The sequence below is a fragment of the Podarcis bocagei genome, assembly GCF_964188305.1.
Source record: "Podarcis bocagei genome assembly, chromosome: 3".
Classification (NCBI taxonomy): domain Eukaryota; kingdom Metazoa; phylum Chordata; class Lepidosauria; order Squamata; family Lacertidae; genus Podarcis; species Podarcis bocagei.
Genome location: NC_138127.1, coordinates 54,258,497 through 54,280,817, shown reverse-complemented (window position 1 = coordinate 54,280,817; position 22,321 = coordinate 54,258,497). Strand labels below are relative to the sequence as shown.

Here is a 22,321-nt window from a genome sequence, read left to right as displayed (position 1 = left end):
CTAGAAAATTCTCCTTAGTGACCTTTCAATTTTTAGAGGTATGAAAAAATCAGATCAAAAGCCCTTGATACATTGAATCAACCACATTAATCACTTACCCAAGAACAACACACTTCAGTTACACTTTCAGCCCAAGTTTAATAGCAACCTCTACTGTAGGTAAGTTGCTGATGCAGAAAATAAACCACATCTCTGGTCAGTGTAGACACTGCATAGCGAATACAAGTTAGCTCACTTTTTTTTTTCTACAGAAGAACATAAAAAGCAGCCATGGATTCAGTGAGTTTGATCAAAGGAACGGTGGCCTATTTTTACTGCTCAAAAATCACCATCTCAATATGTCTTTTTACCCATGGAGGAAAAAAGCATGTATATGGATCATTTCCTCAATGAATGGAAAAGCAACTTGGGGAGACATTTTGGGGTAAAAATTAAAATATGGCAGGATATGAAATGATTAAGCAGTCTCTTAGATACCATTTCTATGGTCAATTTCCTAGTCCCCTGGGGTGGCTTTTTATAAAAAGAAAATGTTGGGCAATGGTCATCTGCATCCTTGAATACTGAACGTGCTCCCATAGTTTCTGGGAAGTGGAACACAGGAAGCTGCCTTATGTAGAGCCAGACAATTGGCCCATACAGCTCAGCACACTGACCTTCAACAGCTCCTTCAGGGCTCGGGGCAGCGGTCTCTTCAAACCCTATCTGGAGATACCAGGAACTGAACCAGAGACCTTCTGCATCCAAAACAGATGCCCTGTCACTGAGCTACAACCCTTCCTGAGCTACAACCCTTCCATAGTGATTTAGTATCCAGGAAAGAAATTCTGCTGATCTCACCAAATCAAAGTCCCTTATGCTGAACACAGCTAATTTGCAATAATTTGTTAACATTTCTCCTAAAAACTGTACGGAAACAAGCAGCTACCACCATCTCCCCTTTACTGCTTCTGCTTCTTTTGCTGCTTCTTTTAAGTGGCTTTCTAGCCCTCCAGACTAGCCCTCCAAATGTATTTTAAAGACACATTAAAAAAATATCCCAGCTATGTTTAGATATTTAAGAAGCCCTGTACTTCTTTCTTATTCTTGAAATGTATAGCCTGCCTTCCCCCCGAGGTTTCCAGGGCAGCTTCTTCCCCTGGCAGAAAAATTGCTGCTACGAACCCCAACCAGACTGATATCACTCCTTGCCACAGAGGACTCTTGGGCCTCCAGAAAGAAAGATGCATCCAGGGGTACCCCCAAGCTACGCACTAGCTCCTAGATGGTGCAACCCCATCTAGAACATGTAACTTGCCTATCTCCCAGACATGGGAAGCACCCAAGTCTGTTCTAATAGCAGCAGATTAGACTCTGAAAAACATGTCCTCTCAGATCAGCTGATCATATAAACCACTCATTCCTTTTTCGATGTCTTGTTTCTTTCTGTCTTTTTCTCTTTCTTCTTTTTTAAAGGCTAACGTCATTTAGATGACATTAAAATAATTGCATTTGGCCTTTTGGTACATAGAGCACTTTAAAAAGACGACACCATCCTGATATTATCTAGAAGCAATCAGCTATGACAAAATGAAAAAGGAAGGAAGGAAGGAAGGAAGGAAGGAAGGAAGGAAGGAAGGAAGGAAGGAAGGAAGGAAGGATCCATCATGAGCAGTATCTCACCATTTGCTGTATTCTTTTTGAAGTTATCCAGAAATTCCTCCAGGAGTTGTGACTGGTTCGGAGGGGGTAGAGAGTTTCTTGCTTCCCTGGAAATGTCACCATCTGACCACGAAGTGCATAATGCACTTTTATTGCGGCCAAGATTTGTAGTCAAAGTCAGCTTCACACTTTTCTCAGAGAACAATAACTCCATCTGTCTGAGGTCAAGATCACACACCGATTCTCCATTTATAGTCAAGATTTCATTGCCCACACGTAACCCTGGGAGCATGAGGAAGAGAAAGTAAAAGAAGATTGAGTAAGCATACTGGAGCAGTCAGAAATATTCAGCTAACCGTATAGCACCTTAATTGTTCAAACCAGTACGCTGGTCTTCATATTATTATATATTAGGCCATGATACACACTTTGATGAAATGAACATGTCTAATCATTATTTTCTCAAGGTTGATATTTGCCTTTTTGTGCAAAAGGGCACTCACTCCCATATATACCTCATTAGAAAAGCCTACACACATATGTAACAAGGCTGCACAAACCTTCTCTGTAAGCCATCCCATCAGGGAGAACATCACTTATGAAGATATGGGTGAGATGTTGGCGTTCATCCACTTGTGCAGTGACTGCAAATCCTGGAGTTTAAAAAAGTAGCGCTGTTTTAAATTAGTCTTAAAACAATTCTAAAAATCAGATTATCAGATGGTGAGTTGAAATACTCTCATAATTGAAAATAATCCTCTTTTATATTACAACAAAGGTGTAATTGCTGTATTTTGATTCTGTCCTACTTAAGAGGTTTTTTTAATGTTAAGTGGCATATAAATTGTATTAAATGAATAAATATGTGTTTGTTTATTCATTCCTTTATTATTACATTTGTATCCAACCTTTCACTCAAGGAGCTCAAGGTGGCAAGCATGGTTCATCCCCCCCTTTCCATGTTATCTTCTCAACAATCCTGTGAGTTAGGTACGCCAAGCATAGGCAAAGGCAAACTTGGCCCTCCAGATGTTTTTGGACTACAACTCCTATCATCCCTAGCTAACAGGACCAGTGGTCAGGAATGATGGGAATTGTAGTCCCAAAACATCTGGCGGGCCAAGTTTGCCTATGCCTGGGTTAGGCTAAGAGACTATGACTGACTGCAAGGTCACCCAGAGAACTTCATGGCTGAGTGGGGAATGGATACCTAGCGTCTCAGGTCCTATGGCCAACACTCTAATCACAACACCACACTGATGCTACATCTTATTAATATTTTGCATAACTCATGAGACATGAAAGCAAAATTGTGTTTATTGGATGGAATTATTAATAAAATTCAGAATTTTTAATTTTTTAAAAACTGTGTAGCAAGAAGGGCTGGTGTCTTCAGAAGTCCCATACTCCCTACCAAATGACTCCTACCACAACTCATCTTAGTTTCCCTGCCCCCCCCCCCCATATACTGGCACTCAAAGGTCTCACATTTTGTTTCATTTTTGCAGTTGTCCTCCTAAAACGGAAGTTCTGCAGCTACAGAATGGCTCCGGACACCCTGGAGCCACAATTTCCTTCTAGTACAATCAAGGTCAACTAAACAAAAGACTAGCAACTAAGACAGTGCACACATTAGGAATGCCATGTTGGATGCAACGTCAAATCTTTTCACATGGTAGCTGTTTCCACACAGCAGGCTGTTAGTATGAACCAACTCATCAAGAAGATCTGCCTATTTTTCCGACACCACCAGAGGATCAAAAAAGAAGTCAATCTTAACTTGGAAAAAAGGGGTAAATGGCGTTGGTGTAATTTGGGAATATGTTCTCCCACATCTGATTTCTGTTCAAGGTTAGGACACCAGCTGTGATGGGCTTCTTGAAGCAGCTAAAGGCTACAGGCCTCTGGCATGACTCATCCACACACCCCCTTTCTCCAAAGAATGTATGTACATGCATTGGCAGGTATAAATCTCTGTTATTGAATCTCTTCAGTTTAACTTCTAAGACAAGGTTACTATACTTAGTAGTATAGTTTATGATGCACCGGCATCTCTTAAATTTATATTTTGGAAACTGTACTCACCAAAATCAGTTATACCCTCATTCTTGGTCAGATGTACATGATAGATACATAAAGGAAAGATTTCTATTTCATCATATATCTGTAGGAAAGAAAATATAATCTTAACTTTTTAACTGTAGAGAAATACATCCCAAAGATGTACTTAGAAGGAACTCCCAACCTAATCACCATTGGACTAATTTTGTTTCAGCTGCTCTGGGTCACAGTTTCTAGGTAGAGAGATGCCAGTTATTTGATTTACCATATTTTAAACATGCAGGACCCCATTTACATTTTGTGCCTCAGGTGCCATACTCGTTTGTTCTCATTGTACACCACCTTAGAGGTGGGGGATGGAAAGAGTTGTGAAAGTTAACTTGTGCCAACTATTCAACTATTTATCATTTAGATCAAACTAGACATGCTGACTTTGATCATGTGTCTTTCCTGTTCACATATCAAAAAGGGATTGGGACAGTCAGCGTGAAGATGCATCTACATCCCCCCCCCCATTATTTTTAATTACATATTTAGCATCACGTATAATTCAGCCCTAAGCTAGAGCTAAGCATTTCAAATTTATGTCCACCCAATTCACTTGGTAGTCATGCATTAAGGCTGGCATGCCTCAAATGTTTCTTTCAGTGTGAACCAAGGAAGAAACTGCAACCTTCTACCCATATTTATTAAGTAGTCCCATCTGAATAAACACAAATGCTCCTCCTCCAGCACATATAGTGCTTTGTAACCTATTTCAAAGAATCATAGAATTGTAGAGCTTGAAGGGACAACAAGGGTCATTTAGTCCAATCCTCTGCAATAATGTGACTGATGAAGAGCAAGTGTTGAATGAGTCCAACTCTGCTCCATCTTACAATATTTGTCTACCTTTATCATTTGTATGTTGTGAACCACCCAGTGACCTTTGGATGAAGGATGGTATATTAATTCAATCAATCAATCAATCAATCAATCAATAATACAAGGGTGCAGTCCAACAAGTAAAAGGTCTGAATAATGAATTGCACATCTTTCATTGTGTCACTTGCCTGATCTTGTATGTATTCGTACACTTCAGGAACATAGTGCTCAATATTTTCATCAGCGAGCCTTTTAAGTTGTAAGCCATAGTGTCTTGGTTCCAGCTGCTTAATCTAATGGATGAAAAGAATATATCTAGAATTCAGAAATCATTTGTAAAAGTCTAGATGTCACAGCAGATGCACACAGATACAGTCACCAAATGATGCAACAGCAATCTCCAATAAATCACTTCATAAATAACCACCATAAATAAACTTAAGTTGTACAGATTTCACAGCAGCAGTTTTGTTGCTTTTAAAAATCAAAAGGATTATAATGTTTATTCCTGCACATAAAATTAACTGTCTGGTAAGGTGGGTAAATAAACTTTGAACCTTGTTCTCTTCCTCAGTTTAAACAGACATCTGTTAAGTTTCTACAGGTCTTCCAGATGGCTTAGTTCTGCTCAGTGAAACATACACATCTGATGTATAAAATGCGTATGTGCACACAGGCTGTTAAGAGAAGGATGTTCTGCATCAGCTGGCTTTTATTGAACTCTTTACTGCCAATTTCCTCTGAGATTGTGAAACACCACCTATTTTTTCCACAACATGTGTTACCTCCAGGAAGCTAAATAACGGAAGAGGGAGGACTTCCCTCAAGAGATTGTCCTTACAGAGTGAAACCCTTGAGGTACTGTTCCTTAAGCTCTCGGGATAAAGTTGAGGTTGCACTGATCTCATTTCAAGCATCAGCAAATTAACAGTAGAAACAAAACAGTCTGTGCACCCATTAAGAGAGAGGGTTGGTACCTATCAGGCCCTTCCATGCTCAAAAGGAGTCCTTGCATGCAAAGAAGGATTTGATCCAATGGAGGCTGCAGCCCTCCATGCCACCTCCCAGGAAGGGTCCCCTCAACCCAGCAGAGCAGATGGGAGGGTGCAGGAGGCTTCAGAAAGGACTGGCGAATAATGCCTTCCCCTTCTATTAAAGAGTGCCGAAGAAGCCCTTTCTGCAAACACAACTTTCTGTTGAGTGGAACTCAGCTCATGAGATTGCATCTTCTAGCTACACATTATTCAGTTGAACAAGGTAATTCAGCAAGATTTTAGGCAGAATGTGATTTTTACAAAGCCTGTCACATTTTGATTTATCTGATTTAAATGTGTATTTCTTGGATTTGTCACATTAATTAAAAAAAGAATGCCAGCACAAAGAATAAAGGATCTATTCCATGAAACCTGGATGAACAAATACAGTGGTACCTTGGTTTAAGAACAGCTTAGTTTATGAACAACTTGGATTAAGAACACTGCAAACCCGGAAGTAGGTGTTTTGGTTTGTGAACTTTGCCTTGGAATAAGAACATGTTTCGCTTCCTGTTGAGTGTGTTCCATTTGTAAATCGAGTCCCCCGCTGCTAGGGGAAAGCACACCTTGGTTTAAGAATGCTTTGGTTTAAGAACGGACTTCCGGAATGGATTAAGTTCGTAGACCAAGGTACCACTGTACTTGAAAATGGTTGCAATCCTGCACAATTTGTATCAATTTAGTTTCAACTTTGAGTAACCAGCAGAAGTTTTTTCAAAGAAAAAAGTACCAGTAAGTGGTTGTTATCCAAATAAAACATTTCAGGAGATGTTGATAACCAGCACTATTACTGCTGTAAATGACCAAGTTTTCATTTACAAAATCTCAATGAATCTTTGATGCTACAAATAAAGCACTCTCCCTGGGTTGTTTATTTGTTTAGGCAAACAAGTAAATGAACAGTAGCCTAATACACTAAATTGTATCAATCATCCACCACTATAATAATCCATAAAGTATATGAAGACATGTAGCGGAATGTAAGAAAAATAGCAACATATCCAAATTTGTATATAAAATCAACTGCTTCATGGTATCATCCATTCTTTAAAAGACATGTTTGTGTTATTGCTGCTTTCACATGAGTTTGTCTTCTTCAGCACCTTACACTTGCTAAAGAGAACTGCCAAATGTACATGGTACATTGCAAATGTTCTGATGCAATTAAGCTGCTGAAGTTGACCAGGTCCCAGTTCACACCTTGTGAACTTGACTGCTAAAGTTTATCATATTGAGATGGATCCATTTGCTCACACCCTCTCTTCTTCCTCTCTCCATTGTATGGCTAACTTTGGCAAAGTATCCTAATCTTCATTTGTAGTTTAAGCGTTCCCTGCAGTTCAGGATCAGTACTTGGCTTACATATTCTATTTTTCAAAGAGGCCTTTAAACCACTGTTTCCTGATTCAGATGTTTGAGTGTTCACCAAATTGTGAGGTGAAGGGAGAACAGAAAGGAGAAGGAGGCAGCAAACAGGCATAAGGCAGCCAGAGGCTGCTCACAGGCATCTGACTGGCCACTGTGAGAACAGGATGCTGGACTATTTGGGACATTAGCCTAATCTAGCAAGGCTCTTTTTATGCTATTGTGGCTCAGTTCCCTGGATCATGATTATTTCCCTTGAACCTAGTCTATGATGAGTTCAAATATTGTTTCTATGACTATGTATACATATTTGTAAAAGGATAGATTATATTATAAAGCAGTAGTTTTTAAAGAAAAGTACTGTAAAGCAATTGGGTATGTGGCTCTTTTTAATGCTCCTGCATTAATATATTTTCTACTGATTATCTTACCTTGCTCTGGTATTTGTATGTTCCATTTAGAAACTTATGAACCTGATATGCAATAATCTTTTGTTGGATCTAAATAGGAATTTAGAGATCGTCATTCTTATCCAAGTATAAAAATGACATCAGCAGGTAATGGGGAAGATCCTTAACTGCACCTACTACACAGACACAGTCAGATTACTTAAATACAGTGGGAGACAAGCAACCTATGCCCCCCCTTTTGTCCTTATCTACCGCCCTTGTGCCAGACACAAATGCAAAACATACACAAACATTCAAACACCACTTTGCACTAAAGAATGAAGATTCCCAGCACTCACCAGAGAAGTATGGAAATGTAAGAAAAAAGAACCAGGAAAGATGTAGCAGAAAGGAGTCAGCATTAAGAGACTGCTTATGAAAAACATTAAAAGTATTCAGAACAGAAAGAAAGATAAAACAGAAACAAAGTTTTAATTGAAAAAGAAATCAAAATAACTTCATATCAATGAAGTGATATATACAAAAAGAGAAGATGCTACAAAAAAATCCCCAGTATCTACACACAGATATTTCACCACAAAGTAGTTTGTTTTTATGAGAGGTTATTATAGTTCTTCTTCAAGGTTTTCCTTGTCCAAGTAACAGTATTTTCTCAATTTTCCCTTTCCCCCAGGCTTTAGGTCTCTCCCGCCACCTAGTGGCATTCCCTATAACACATTGCCTTTTCCCCTTATTAGTTCATAGAATAGGAAACACAAACATAAAACTAGAAGCTAAAGTGGGTAATAAGAGCAATTTAAATATATATATTTGTAGTGACTTGGTGTAATTAAAGCCAAGCATATTAACATCTAGTAGTAACGCCAGGAAAAGCCTGATTCTCCTCTCTTCCCTTCTGCTATATGACCATGGGCAGTTAAGGGTGTGCTTGCGAGACTGACGTGTCCTATTTATGGCACCTAAAGTGAAGCCACTTTTAGGCTAACATTAAACTAAGAGGCCCAGACTAATTTTACTGGTGAAGTCTACCAATAACCATCAAGGGTGATTCAGAGGGCAATGCCTAGTCCAAACTCTCCCTCATCACCCACACTTGCAAATCTGAACACACTCCAGTATTATTAAAAACAAATAAATTTAATTGGGCTTAATTTGGGTTTTTCAGGCATTCAATGACTGGATTTTGTGTCAAATATATATATATATTAATTTGGTTACTTTTTGCCACTGACTGTGATTCTGTGCACATGGGTATGTTTGCATTCAAGTCATTAGGATTTATAAGTGCATTACCCATATTTTACTAAGAATAGATCCATTGATGTTATTGCTTCCTGTATAATGCAATTTTTCTTATGATCTAAAATGCTGTTTCAGTTTTTTTGGAGAAAAAATACATTATGGTTTGGCTTTCTAAATCAATTTGTTTTTATAGTACATTCTGAGATCCTAGGATTCAACTTCTTCATACTGCGCTTCAATGTTACATATCTTTTGGCTATATTGGGGGCAAAGCCAATTCATAATTTTAGAGACAGAAAAATATAGTAGGTTAAAATCTGGTGCTTAGCTTTACTGGAGACTGAACTGCATTGTGTGCCGTATCATCTTACACAGAATCCTTTAAAGCCATATATACTGTATTTTTCGCTTCTTAAGACGCACTTTTTCCCTCCTAAAAAGTAAGGGGAAATGTGTGTGCGTCTTATGGAGCAAATGCAGGCAGGAGGCTCTGCTTAGTGCTCCCTTTAAAGAGCCACATGGAGCGCCCTCCTCGGGGAAAAGCCTGCAAGCGCCGCACACATGCTTCACGCGGCTCGTGAAAGGGAGCGCTGAGCAGAGCCTGGGATGCATACAGGCTCTGCTCAGTGCTCCCTTTAAAGAATATTTTTTTTCTTGCATTCCCCCTCTAAAAACTAGGTGTGTCTTATGGTCAGGTGTATCTTATGGAGCGAAAAATACGATACATATTTGCAAGGATGCAACACCTGGGCTTTAAAGTTCTAAGCAGTGGGATTAGCCAGACAAATTAAGATGAAGAATAATGTACCTTGCATGCCAGAGTCAAAACATCATCTACTCTGTGTTCTGGCTTGAGAGTTAGCATTACTCCTTGGCCGTCAGGAAAGTGAACAGGTGACTGGATGTCCCAGGTATTTTCTTTTGAACAACTTTCTGGAGCTGGGCAGTACACATTTAGAAATTCATCTACTTTCTGCTGGAAGAAAAATATAACCATTTAATAAAGCAGTATCACTTTATAATCTGTATAATCTGAGTGATAGAAGATTGCTAGAATGAAATAATAATGTGGCTTTTGTTCTCATTTCCCAACACCATACCTCTGCCTCCTACATGCTGCACTCACAAGAGACAATCAGCTGACAAGAGGATTACAGGAAAGCAAACAAGAATTTGGAGAATAGGATGGACATTGCATGAATACAACCTAAGAAGTTCACTGAATCACAACTCACAGAACCATGATACACAGTTCTATTTAAGGAGGGCTGGCCCAATCACGAGGCAATTGTCCCAGATGGTGGTAAACTGGAACCCCTCCCAGGACCCCCACCCATTTACCTCATTATTGGCTGGCCAGCTGGGGTTGCCAGTACTCATCCTGCTGTGGCCAAAACCATCAGGCAGACTCCCACCCAGTGATGCTAGGCTCTATACCACAACTCACATCACTTCCCTGCTTCACTCTGAGAAAGCACCAAAGTGTTCTTTTCTCAGAGTGAGGAATTCTGTGAGAAGTGACCAGGACAGCTCCTGCAACACTGCTGCACTGAAATAGTGTTTAAATCTTCTTCTTCTTTGTACAATCACTTTCCAGTAACTTTACTGGACTTTATGTACTTAGAATTTCTCATCACAGTGGCAGCAGAAGGGCTTTCCTGGTCAACTCACCCAGAATGCCTCACTTAGAAGAAGGACCAACCCTCTTGGTCCTTTCTCAAAGCAAAGCAGGGATGAGGTGCAAGGGGCAGCAGAAACACCAACAGCACTGCTGCTGCTAATGCAGCAGGAAAATGGGGGGGGGGAATGGAGATGACACAAGGAGGAGGGGTAGGAACTAAGTCACTCTAATTTCAACTAATAATTATAATTTTATTATTTATAACCCCACCCATCTGACTGGGTTGCCCCAGTAACTCTGGGGCCACACTTAAGATCACTTCATACATGAGGTGCATGAAAGCCATTCCATATATAAATAGTCACAATACAAATGCCTTTATCGCACGATCTTAAGCACTCAAGAGTGGAAAAGAATATATGGTAATTCCATTAAATGACCTCTGCTCTCCAAATGAGTTTGAATCTTTATTCTCTTCATGTGCTTTTCAAAGTGAGAAAACGATACACAAAAAATATACAATGTATAAATGATTCAACAGAATCATTTTCAGATGTTCAGATTTGTGTAAATTTCATCAGCAGAGGGCACTCTGTTTCAATACTATCTGGAAACAGAAATGTAATGCAGGGGATTCCCACTACTAACAATTTTTGGGGTTTTTTTAAGGCTTAAGGTTCTTTTACCTTCCCAATTTTCAAACCTCCACTACCTTTGTCAAAACCATCCAGGTCCCAGAGCAATGTGATAACAGACAGACACTTGTTCTAAAACAATGCCTAAAATTCATATAGGCGTGAGTCTTTACAAACTGTTTTAGGTTTACCGTGACCAGGGATCAGCAAACAAAAACATTTGTAAAAGTTTTGATTGTTTCATGGAAACGCTCTATGGTGGTTTACATTTTTTTTACTCCATCCAAATTTTCCATCTTTGAATCTAAAGGGGTTGTATTTTCCCACCCAGTAACGTCTGCAGAGTGAGTAATAACCACAGTACTTTATTCATCCATAGCCATGCAGAGGCCTGACAACACGTTCAGTTTTCCATAAATCTATGCCAGGGTTGTAGAGTGTACTATGCTTTGCCACGGTGTTGGGTGAAGAGCAGTTGGTTACTTCATGATTTTCCTGTCTTTGTTTTGTCACAAATTTTATATGAAACACCTCAGAAAACCTGCATGGAACATTTAAAGGGGCTGTGCTTCACTGAACTCATCAGGAAGTCTCTTGTAACGGTTCGATTTTGTTTTTCTTCAAAATTTCCTAACAGAATAGGCTTGTTTCCAACTTTGGTGATGAATCACTTTTTTTAAAAAAGTTGTTAGATGAGGCATGAAGAAACTGTAGAAACTCCTACAAATCTGCAGACAGTTATTCAAGTCCTTCAAACGTTTACATAGATGGAATGCCCAATCTTATTCATTTAGCAGACATAAGACCAGTGGCTCATAAACCAAGTTCCACAGAAGGAATAGTTTTGGTTTGAAAATGCAAGCTCATTATAAAATTATAGATTTTTCCACCTGACTTGAAAGCTACTGAACACTTCTGAGCAATATCCCAAAAAATTTTCGAAGTACAGGATGTATGCCAAAAAAAAAAAGACACAGTGATAGGAAAGATTAAGAGATATTCAGAAGACAGGCTTTTGTCCAATTATAAAGTTGCATTTAAAAGATCTCACTTCAAATGCAGCCTTGTCCACATTAGGAGCACAAAGAAGCTGCTTTATATTGAAACAGACCATCTTCCTCAGTATTGTCTGCTCTCCAGGGTTTCAGGTAGGAATCTCTCCCAGTCCTGCCTGGAGATGCCAAATATTGAACTTGGGACCTCCTGCATGCAACACAGATGCTCTACCCATGAGCTATACAAATAATACTAACAAACCCATCCTAGCATCCCAAGGCACAAGAAGGTCAGATAAAGAGGTCTTCTACCTTATAAGGTAAAGAAGAAAAGAAGGCTGATCGCCGAAGAATTGATGCTTTTGAATTATGGTGCTGGTGGAGATTCTTGAGAGTCCCATGGACTGCAAGAAGATCAAACCTATCCATTCTTAAAGAAATCAGCCTTGAGTGCTCACTGGAAGGACAGATCCTGAAGCTGAGGCTCCAATACTTTGCCACCTCATAAGAAGAGAAGACTCCCTGGAAAAGACCCTGATGTTGGGAAAGAGGAGAAGGGGATGACAGAGGACGAGATGGCTGGACAGTGTTCTCGAAACTACCAGCATGAGTTTGACCAAACTGTGGGAGGCAGTGGAAGACAGGAGTGCCTGGCATGCTCTGGTCCATGGGGTCACGAAGAGTCGGACACGACTAAAGGACTAAACAACCACCACCACCTTATAAGACTTTTCACTGTTTGGGAAAGGAATTTTTGAAAGTGTGACGTGTCAACTGGCACACTTTGTAGGTGCTGGTGATAAAATGCCTTTTAAGAAAATAATTTAAGCTTTTAAAATTCCAGAATGAACAAGTACATGAATTAACCAGGGTACTGGATATTAAGATGGAGGGTGCACTTCTATTCCCAAGAAAAAAGAAAGCAAACAGGTTTAGCTTAAGTTTGAAATAAAAGGCCTGGAGTCCTGCTGAGTCCTCCTGACAGGACCATTGAAGTGATGCACAGCCAGCTATGCTTATGGTATTATTGAAGTGTTCGCTCATTAAAAGCTTTTCAATTATGACAGCTGGTTTGGTCCTGAAGCCTGCTTACCCCAGAGGAAATCTACATGACAATTTCTTCTTGTAGTAGAAAAATGAGTATTCCTAGCACATGCCCACTAAAGGATAGAGGAAAATACAAAGAGGACATACTAATAGATCAAAAGGAGGGCGGGATTGGAGAGAATCAGTCAAAAAGTTTCCTTTGGTTTGCAGTTCATACAGCTGCACAAGGGTTTTAAGCTATACATACATACATAATGATTGCTTCAGTTTTTAAAGACTAATCTGTATCAAATTACAACTACCCATTTTAAATGAATATTGAATATTTAGGTAGCCATGCACTCTGTTCCTTGTTTGAGGATAGGTTTCGATAGGTATTCACTACTTATACATCCGTGAAACATTAAGGTCTGGCCAAACGTATATAAGTTATGACTTGCTAATAGTTTCACATGCACATGACTAGCTAATCCTTTTTTCTACAAAATGTATTAAGTGGTTCTTTGGGGGGGAGAGGAGAGAGAGAGAAACATAGATAAATCATGATTTAAGAAACACATTCAGAAAGTGTGATAAATAGTGAACAGCAAAGATTTAGAACCCTTACCTCGGTAGAATTACTGGAATTCTGAGGTAGCTGTGTTCCAGTAAATCCATGCCCTCCAGTTGAGTCAAAAATCTAATTAAAAAGAATGTGTATCCTAATATAAACAAAGCATTCCTTGCAAAACGGTTTCACATGCACACAAAAAGGAAGGAAAAGCTAGTGAACTTAGATCAGTAAAGCCAAACAACTGAAGAGTAGTTTACTATTTTTTAAATTTGGGTGTTAGTGTGTGCAGGCATTCCAGGAAAAGGGAAGGGTGGAAGCCCCTTGCACTAAGAGATTATACTGACATTCAGACCTTCCACACATTCAGACCTTCTACACGCTAAAAATCGCATGCATGCACTATATAATTCTGCCAGATATCTGTCCTGACAGCTGAGAGCATTTTGTACACACTAGCCCTAGAATCCTGGGGCAATTGTGCTAACCAAGCAGCCAACACAAACAGCTGCCAATCAGGAAGCTGACTTCACATCCAATTGCTCTCAAGCCTTTCCCAGGATCATCCTGATAACCAGTTTCTGAGCAGCCACTCTTAGCCTAGCTCTCCTTTCACTGCCAGCTTGGAAGAGAGGGATGCAAATATGCCCCTTGGCACATTGTCCCCAAGTCCAGTTATGTCTCCCAAATAGTTGCTTCAGTAATGAAGAGAATGCAGAACGCTTCTTTTGTCATGGCAGTGATCAATGGTGAGTGCATTTGTTTCAGAGATAGCATATTAGGAGTCCAAGTGATTGTTGGTGGGGGGATTGTACTTGGAGAACTCTTTGGGCCAAATCCTTCCTCTCCAGCAACAATTTGTTAGGCAGGCAAAGAGTTGGCGCACGCATGTTGTTTCAAATACAGTTGGAGAATTCACTGCAAATTTGTTACAGTTATCAAACTAAAACACTCTGGAAAAGGTTCTTAGGGCAATCCTATATCTTAATCTTTCATCCAGCCATGTTTAAAATACACACCAGCAACGTCATGCACTCAAAGTTTACATACAGCAATTAAATACCAGTGCAAATCGTGTACTACTATTTTTCTTTGTTTGTTTATTAGATTTCTCACTTGCCACACACCATAAGCACCCAAGGCAGGTTTCAACAATAAAACATACAATTATAAAACAAATAAAACAGTTATAAAATAGTCAGGATCTTCTCCTTTCAGCAGCTGAACCTAGATAGCAGTGGCTGAACCCAATATATGAATGACAGTAACCAATGGCAGCTGTTTTTGCTGAGCAAGACACAGAACTCAATGAGTGCCAGCTGGGGTTTTTTGTGTGCAATTTGTATGTGATTTTTTTTTTGCATGTAAAATTTCCAAGCCTTAAGAAACATTGGATTATGTACTCATTACCCATGTCTTCTCCCTCTCCACCAAAGGCACTCCCTACAGTTCCCACCTGGTTAACACTAACTGGGATTTGAAGCCAGCCTGGTAAACTGCAAGCCCTTTAGTACATTTCAAAGGTAAGTTAGGACTCAGAATATTTATGAAGTCCTCCCCTTTCTTCTTAAAAACATTACTACTATAAAGTCTGTTCTACTGAAGTGTCACTGCTATCATTTTTCTTACGTCTCAATAGCTGGGTTTTCGATAAGGAGCATGTGAGAAACCACTTGAAGATAAAAGCAGAGCTGTTTTGTTTTTCCGATATGCTTCTGATTATTAATCTGTATCTTATTAAATGTATTTTAAGATAAGGAACTGCGCTTATGGCTTTAAATGATTCACAGCACTCATGGCTACCATGTACTTCATACAGTGGGCATCTTGGAAACCTGGTGGAATGGAGGAAATCAGTGGGACATCAGTGGGTTATCTTCAGATATAAACTCTAGAGGACGGACAGGGAAGGACACACAGGACATGGTGCCATTCTGTATGTCAAAGAGATCATTAAGTCCACTGAGTCCAGCAAAGTAGAATTCCCCAAAGGATTTGTTCAGGGTCATAAAATTATACATGGCATGGAGAAAGTGAATAGGAAAAAGTCCCGTCCCCCCCTCATAATACTGGAACTCGTGGACATCCAGTGAAGATACATGTTGGAAAATTCAAGATAAATAAATGAAATGTTCACATGTCATAAGGTTTGCTTGTTAACATGAAGGAATTGGGATAAACTAAAAATTGACATAAAGTTATAATCCCCTAGCTATGTCATGTTTCCAGAATATCCATCTTCAGATGAGGGCTCTAGCTGTGATATTCTGGTCCAGTCTGCAGGCTGAAAACTTACAATATGGTTTGATTGAAGTATTCAATTGTGATAACATAATATTTTACAGTAACTATATAAACTTGGCTCACATTTCCCATTTGCAAAGTAGGATATTATGGAAGGTTTCCTATTAGAAACCATTGAACCCAGTGGGATTTGCAAAAACAAGGCAGGGTAACATTGGTTCCCACAGCTAATGCTTCATACTTGCCCCATGTTTCTGAAGTACAGTGTACAACTTTGCTTTAGGTTGGTTTATGTATACTAAATTTGTGTATCATTTCCCACAGCAAAAGTCCCAAAGAGATTTACAATGAGACATGCTCCATGTCGTTTATAGTTAAATGACATCTTTCCAAACAATGTGTTATTAAGTCACATCAAAAAGATAGGTAGCCACTGTATGTAAACATAGATAACGTAACTTCCAGTCTCTTCAATTTAGAGAAAAGATATTAACAAAGTCATTCACTTGAGAGAGGCTGTTATCAATTTTAGAGTGACTGAATTAATAATAATAATCCAGGAACAAGAGAAAATAAGTTATGGATTTGGTACCTAGGTTCTATAGATATGAAAAGTTGTTCCATTGATTTACAGTTACCATAAAGTGTTCAGACTGGGTTTTTATTTCCATGTTTCATTACATTTCTGCAACCATGGAGAAGCAAACTATGTGCCACTGGTGATTTCCCAATCATAATAAAGTTTTACTTTATTTGTATTGCCTATCTTGGTCACGTTTACCCTCCACTTTCCTGTACTTGTCTACTAAATGCCCACACTATTTATTTAAAGGGTTTTTTATATTTTAAAAAAGTACTTCAGAGGAACCAGTTGTCATTAGGGAACTCCTATCAACTGAGAATTCACCCACATGTCTTCTTTAGGGAAGAGGAGGAAGCTGGTTTCATTCTGATAAAACTGCCTTTATTCATGTCTCCTTATCTTGCTGGTCATTTGAGAACACATCACTCAGCTTCACCTTACGGAAAGGCCTGACTGTTGCAATGGCAAATCCAGTGTCATATTTTATCATCCTGCATATCCTGCCGTTGCTGGGAAGTGACTTTTATCACTCCTAACTAGCTAGGCTGAGATTAGCATCTTACAATGACATCTGAAGACTGCCTGATGTGGGAGATGCTACATGCAACTGCAAGGAAACATGGTGTGTAGCATGTGTGTGGCTGCTGGCTTTCTGCACACCACTGTTTGCAATAACCAATTAGGCATCCTAATTTAAACCATTTGTTTCTTACACCACTGATGGATGATCAATGCAATTTTAGAACAATTTTATAGATTTTTTAAAAATAAAAAATATATATGCATCAACTGGGAACTACCTGTGTTATAGATGGCCTTTTTTCCTTTGCCTTTCTTGCAAGGGTGTCCAGTCCCTTAAGGGAGGAAAACAAACCTTTCTTGCTCCGAACCCTCTGTGAGAGAGACAGTGTTCGCTTCCTAAGAGCTGCCTCATCCCTGGAGCAGATCTAAGTGATAGAAAGAGAGAGAGAGAGAGAGAGAGAGAGGAGAGAGAGAGAGAAGTAAACGAGGACGATACAAGCATAGTTATACATATAAGCTTTTCATAACTTGTTCATCAAAACAAAAGGTAGCAAGAACCTAATTATAATGAAATGTGACACAAAAGATGAACAGTACAATCCTATGTAATCTGTTCAGAAATATTTGTCATTGAGCTCAATGGAATTTACTCCTAGGTGTAAATGTGTCTAGAATTGCAGCCAAAGACATTAAAAAAACAAACCCTGCACACACCAGCTACGATTTATCTGTGAAATACCTCCTGTCAAACCCACATAAGCTTTTGCAAAGCAGCCAACAAAGAACGGTAAGCTGTGAACTGGCCGGATTCCAAAAGGAAGAGTTGCATTATAACATGCAGGGTAAACAGTGTGTTTAGTGTAAGGCTGAATTATAGATCTTAATAGAATGTGGCGATACCAGCATCCTAGAGAAAGCTTTCCGAGCTTTGAAAAAATGATTTTAAAACCATTTCTGGAACTAATTTTACTTTGCTTTAATAGGATATTTTAAGAGACTGTATGCATTTTTATATTTAATAATCAGTTCTGTATTTCAGTAATAATGAGAACATGGTGTTGTTGGTGTTTTTTTTAAAAAAGCTATACTTTTTCAACATACACCAGCAATATACATAATATATACATAATATGGTTAGTGTATCATAAGATTTTACTAGCAAGTAGATATTATATCTCATTTTTCAACAAAGTATCATTCATGTTGTTTTGAGCTTAGTGTTTTAGAGAGAAAAAGGACAATATACTGTTTGCTTTTTTTGGTAGAAACTTCTTTCAGGATCATTTCAAATGTTACAAATTTCCTACATGGCTGGCACTTCTATGGAACAAATAGAAGTACCGTATTTTGCGCCCCATAGGACACTCCGGCCCATAGGACGCACCTAGTTTTTTTGGGGGGGAAATAAAGAAAAAAATTTTTATTTCCCCCCCAGGTGCGGGGCTGGAAGAACCAGGTCGGGGAACAGTGGGAAGGCACGCTCTGCCTCCCCACTGTCCCCCGAGCTTGTGGGGCTGGCGATGGGGAGAAGTGCGCTGATCCCGGGACGGCAGGCAGCTCTGCGCCGCCATCCGGAGTGGGGCGGGACTTCGCGCCCCGCTCCAGATGCCGGCGCAGAGCTGCGCTGGTCCCAGGACTGCAGGCAGCTCTGCGCGGCCACCGGGAGCGGGGCGAAGCTTCGCCCCCGGCTCCCGGTGGCCGCGCAGAGCTGCGCTGGTCCCAGGACTGCAGGCAGCTCTGCGCAGCCACCGGGAGCGGGGCGGAGCTTCGCCCCGGCTCCCGGTGGCCGCGCAGAGCTGCGCTGATCCCGGGACGGCAGGCAGCTCTGCGCCACCATCCGGAGCGGGGCGGGACTTAGCGCCCCGCTCCCGGTGGCCACGCAAAGCTGCACTGATCCCGGGACTGCAGGCAGCTCTGCGCAACCCTTGGAGCCGGTCTCCCGAGGGTTGCGCAGAGCTTCCTGAAGCCTGGAGAGCGAGAGGGGTCGGTGCGCACCGACCCCTCTCGCTCTCCAGGCTTCAGTGAAAGCCTGCATTCGCCCCATAGGACGCACACACATTTCCCCTTCATTTTTGGAGGGGAAAAAGTGCGTCCTATAGGGCGAAAAATACGGTAGTTTAAAAAACAACAACCCCACATGAAGATCATGTGTGATGATCACACATTCATCTATTTCACTGTATTTACAGAAGTGGCCAATTATAGATTCCCAGGGGGAAAACAGTCATGTGTGCCATTGCCACAAGAATGTTCATGTCTTTTCCAATATGAGAATATTTTTAAAGTAAAGAACTCAGCTTTGCTGACATGGAGTTCCGTTTTTCCATATCAAGTGAATCAGGTGTGGATCACTGTCTAGCTACAGTAGTGGGCTGGATGAAGGTAAATAAATTGCTAATGAATCCTGATAAGATAGAGATGTTGTGGTTTGGCAGTTCTGAGAATCAGATGAACAACCTGTTCTTGATGAGATTGCATTCTCTTTGAAGGCAGGTGGGGAGGTTATTGTTTCGGTTTTTTTTCTTGATTTTATTATGTGTTTTGTCTTTTTATCATGTATTTTTAAATAGTGAATCGCCCTGAGATCTGCGGATGAAGGGTGATATACAAATGTAAATAATAATAATAATAATAATAATAATAATAATAATAATAATAAACAATATATAGCCTGGGATGCTCCTTGATTCCACCTTGTCACTGGAGACTCAAGTGTCTGCAGTGTCATAGAGAATTTCCCCCCAGCTCCGGCTGGTTAACCAGCAATAGCCATTCTTGGACCAGCATAGAACAGCTACAGTAATCTATGGTCTGATAACTTCCTGTTTTAATTACTGTAATCCACTGTATCTAGTGTTGCCCTTGAAGATGACACAGAAACTGCAGTGACCTGGCTCCTAAGCAGACTCTCTTTCCAGAACTTCTATTACGCCTGCTCTTATAAAGGTTTGCACTGGCTGCCAATACATTTCAATTTCAAATTAAGTATTTTACTGATACAAAGTCTTGAATGTCTTGGGACCAAAATACTTGAAAGAGTGTATCTCCTTGTACAATCCTGTCATATGTTAAGATCACCAAGAAAAGTTCTTCCTAGCATTCTGCCACCAGGAGTTGCAAAACATGGCATCTTCTCCACGGACTTTCCTCCTGGCTTTGAAACCACCTGTCTACCCCTCACTCATTCCAAAATTTTGCTGGTGCTCAATTTGATGGTATTCAGTCACCAGCTCAAAACTCAAGCTTTTGGAAGTGGTCACTAATATTCAGTAATTGGTGTAGTTTTGCTTTAATTGTGTTTTCATTATATTGTGTACGGACACAGGATTCTATTCAATTTTGCCATCACCCACCCTGAGATCTTTGGGAGACGTGTGAGATATAAATGGTCTAAACAAATGAGTAATATTAGTTGGTCTTTTTAAAGTACAGTACTTTTTCTTCAGCCAAGAAAGGGGTCACAAAACTGACTTTCATAGTCAGATTCACCTTGAAATTACATTTACCAGCAAAATGTTTATATAGTTATTAAATTTGTAAACCAGCCTTCATCCGTAGATCTCAGGGCACAAAATACGTAACAAAAACAAGAATGGGGGAATAAACCACACAAACCAAAAACCCCCTCCTCCCCCCAACACACATTTAAAAGGGTATAGCCAAAAGCCTGAAGAGGACCATACATAGGGAGGGGGAAGGAATGCATTTCTGCATCTTGTCACAAATAAACTCCTCTACAAAACACTTATATGAAGCTGTGTCCAACTCACCAGTGCATGAAAGGATGAGACAGAGAAGATGCCCAGCCTTCCTAATGCCATCTTTGAAGGACGACTGGCAGCTGCCAAAAGGCTCTTTGGATTTGGCAACTCCCCGCCTTGCAAGCTGGCTAGATAACAGCGCATCCTGAAGAGATCCATGTTAAATTTCTCCAGATTCTGTTCCCATTGCTGGATCTGTTTATATACACAAAAATGAAATAGGAGAAGATAAATTAATGGCTTGTGGAGGGTGGTCAAAGTTCTGCACCCTCAGCTAAATCGCTTTCATCTGTAGCATTCAGAGGGCTGATTAGTTGCTCACGTCCAAAAAGACATTCTGTCACACTCAAGAAATGAACCTTCAAAAAAATGGATCAAAATAAAACAAAGTTGGTGGCCTTAACTGCATGCTGACATCATTATTTAGGAAAATAGTTGGTTACCCACAGAAGTCAAACATTTTAAAAAAAGGATTCTTGCAATCCATAATGCTCTAGACTACTTACAGATTACATTATGCTTCCTATCTAGATTGCACCCCATAGGTTGCCCTGGGTGTAAAGAGTATTGGGGCTCTGAAATGTTTTCTCACAATATGGGCACAATTTTTTCTGGATCACAGTCACCATCTTTAATTACTATGAATGACCTACCCGGTGGAAGCATATTCAGTAATACACACAAAAGACAACAAAATATACGCACAGCCTCACAAGGTCTAAGATGCTTCTAGTTACAATCAGTTTGTTACAAGGATACAACAATCTAATTCCCATCTTATCTCTTTGGTTTAAAGATTAAACAAGGTTTGAAGGAAGTATTTTAAAGTTGTTTTTTTCTACTCCTACTTTAAAGATGAAAGGTACAGAACCGCCTTGTGGAAGCACACATGTTAGCTGATAAGAAGCAGAAAGGACCCAAGAGAATCTGTTGAAGGCTGTTCATAACCCAATCCCTTCTCCAAGTTTATAAAGCCTTAAACATGCCATTCATCACTCTGTACATAAAAGGTTGATAATATAAATAAAATGGTGATTGCAATGAGTTAGTTCAATGAATAAATAGCATAGTAGTACGACTAATGCCTTTACTGGGTATCTCTAACGATGGAGCTATGCAAAAACTTAGGACCGCACAGAGACTGTTCCTCCTTTAAGATGTCCTGCTATTTCATATGATGATTTTGTAAACCACATTACAAACACCACACACAAAAACTTTTTTACACTTCAATTACTACATCTCAGAGACAACCCATATGGCATCAATATAGATGACTCACCAAGTATTTAGGTTGTTTCATCTTTGTTTTACAAGGCTCTCTCTAAAGCCAATTTGATACAGCACATATTTTACTCATGCAAATCTGGGAAGCCAGAACCAAAAGGCTTGTGAAAGATGAGATCAAGTAGATGATCCAAGATAGATCTGTGCTTCCCATGGACAAGCGGCTGTCAGGGAGAGTCACTGAGTCACAGGGTAAGTATGGAGGTAAAATTTTATTACTGTTGAGACTTAATACAGAGAGGTTTATCCCCTTTAAACACCCTTGTTCTGGCACAATTCTCAGAGTGAGGTTAGATTACTTCTTGGGGCCGTAAGCCTTCAAACTTGAAAGGCAATTCTGAGTACTTTTTCAGAGGCCAATAGCAGATGACGGTCATGATATCCTAATGAAAGAGGTAAAGATCGGCACCTGGTGAAGGCTTGCTAATGTAACTGGTTGATCAGAGAAGAGGCAAGTGA

The 22,321-nt window shown here is 39.9% G+C and overlaps 1 protein-coding gene across 3 annotated transcripts in view; it reads right to left on the bottom strand.

Annotated features, from left to right (window-relative positions):
• The window catches only part of TIAM2 (TIAM Rac1 associated GEF 2), a gene marked incomplete at its 3' end in the record, with an annotated part of 125,318 nt that overhangs the window by 40,161 nt on the left and 62,836 nt on the right, over positions 1-22,321 (bottom strand). For 2 of the 3 annotated variants that reach the window (XM_081187419.1, XM_081187420.1), the window contains 8 exons: positions 20,585-20,770; positions 17,093-17,239; positions 13,523-13,594; positions 9,426-9,593; positions 4,755-4,859; positions 3,727-3,805; positions 2,202-2,294; positions 1,663-1,923 (listed from right to left, as the gene is read on the bottom strand). In XM_081187419.1, coding sequence (XP_081043545.1) covers positions 1,663-1,923; positions 2,202-2,294; positions 3,727-3,805; positions 4,755-4,859; positions 9,426-9,593; positions 13,523-13,594; positions 17,093-17,239; positions 20,585-20,770 — 1,111 coding nt within the window. The remainder of the gene's footprint in view (positions 1-1,662; positions 1,924-2,201; positions 2,295-3,726; positions 3,806-4,754; positions 4,860-9,425; positions 9,594-13,522; positions 13,595-17,092; positions 17,240-20,584; positions 20,771-22,321) is intronic. The other variant, XM_081187421.1, reaches the window with a different exon arrangement.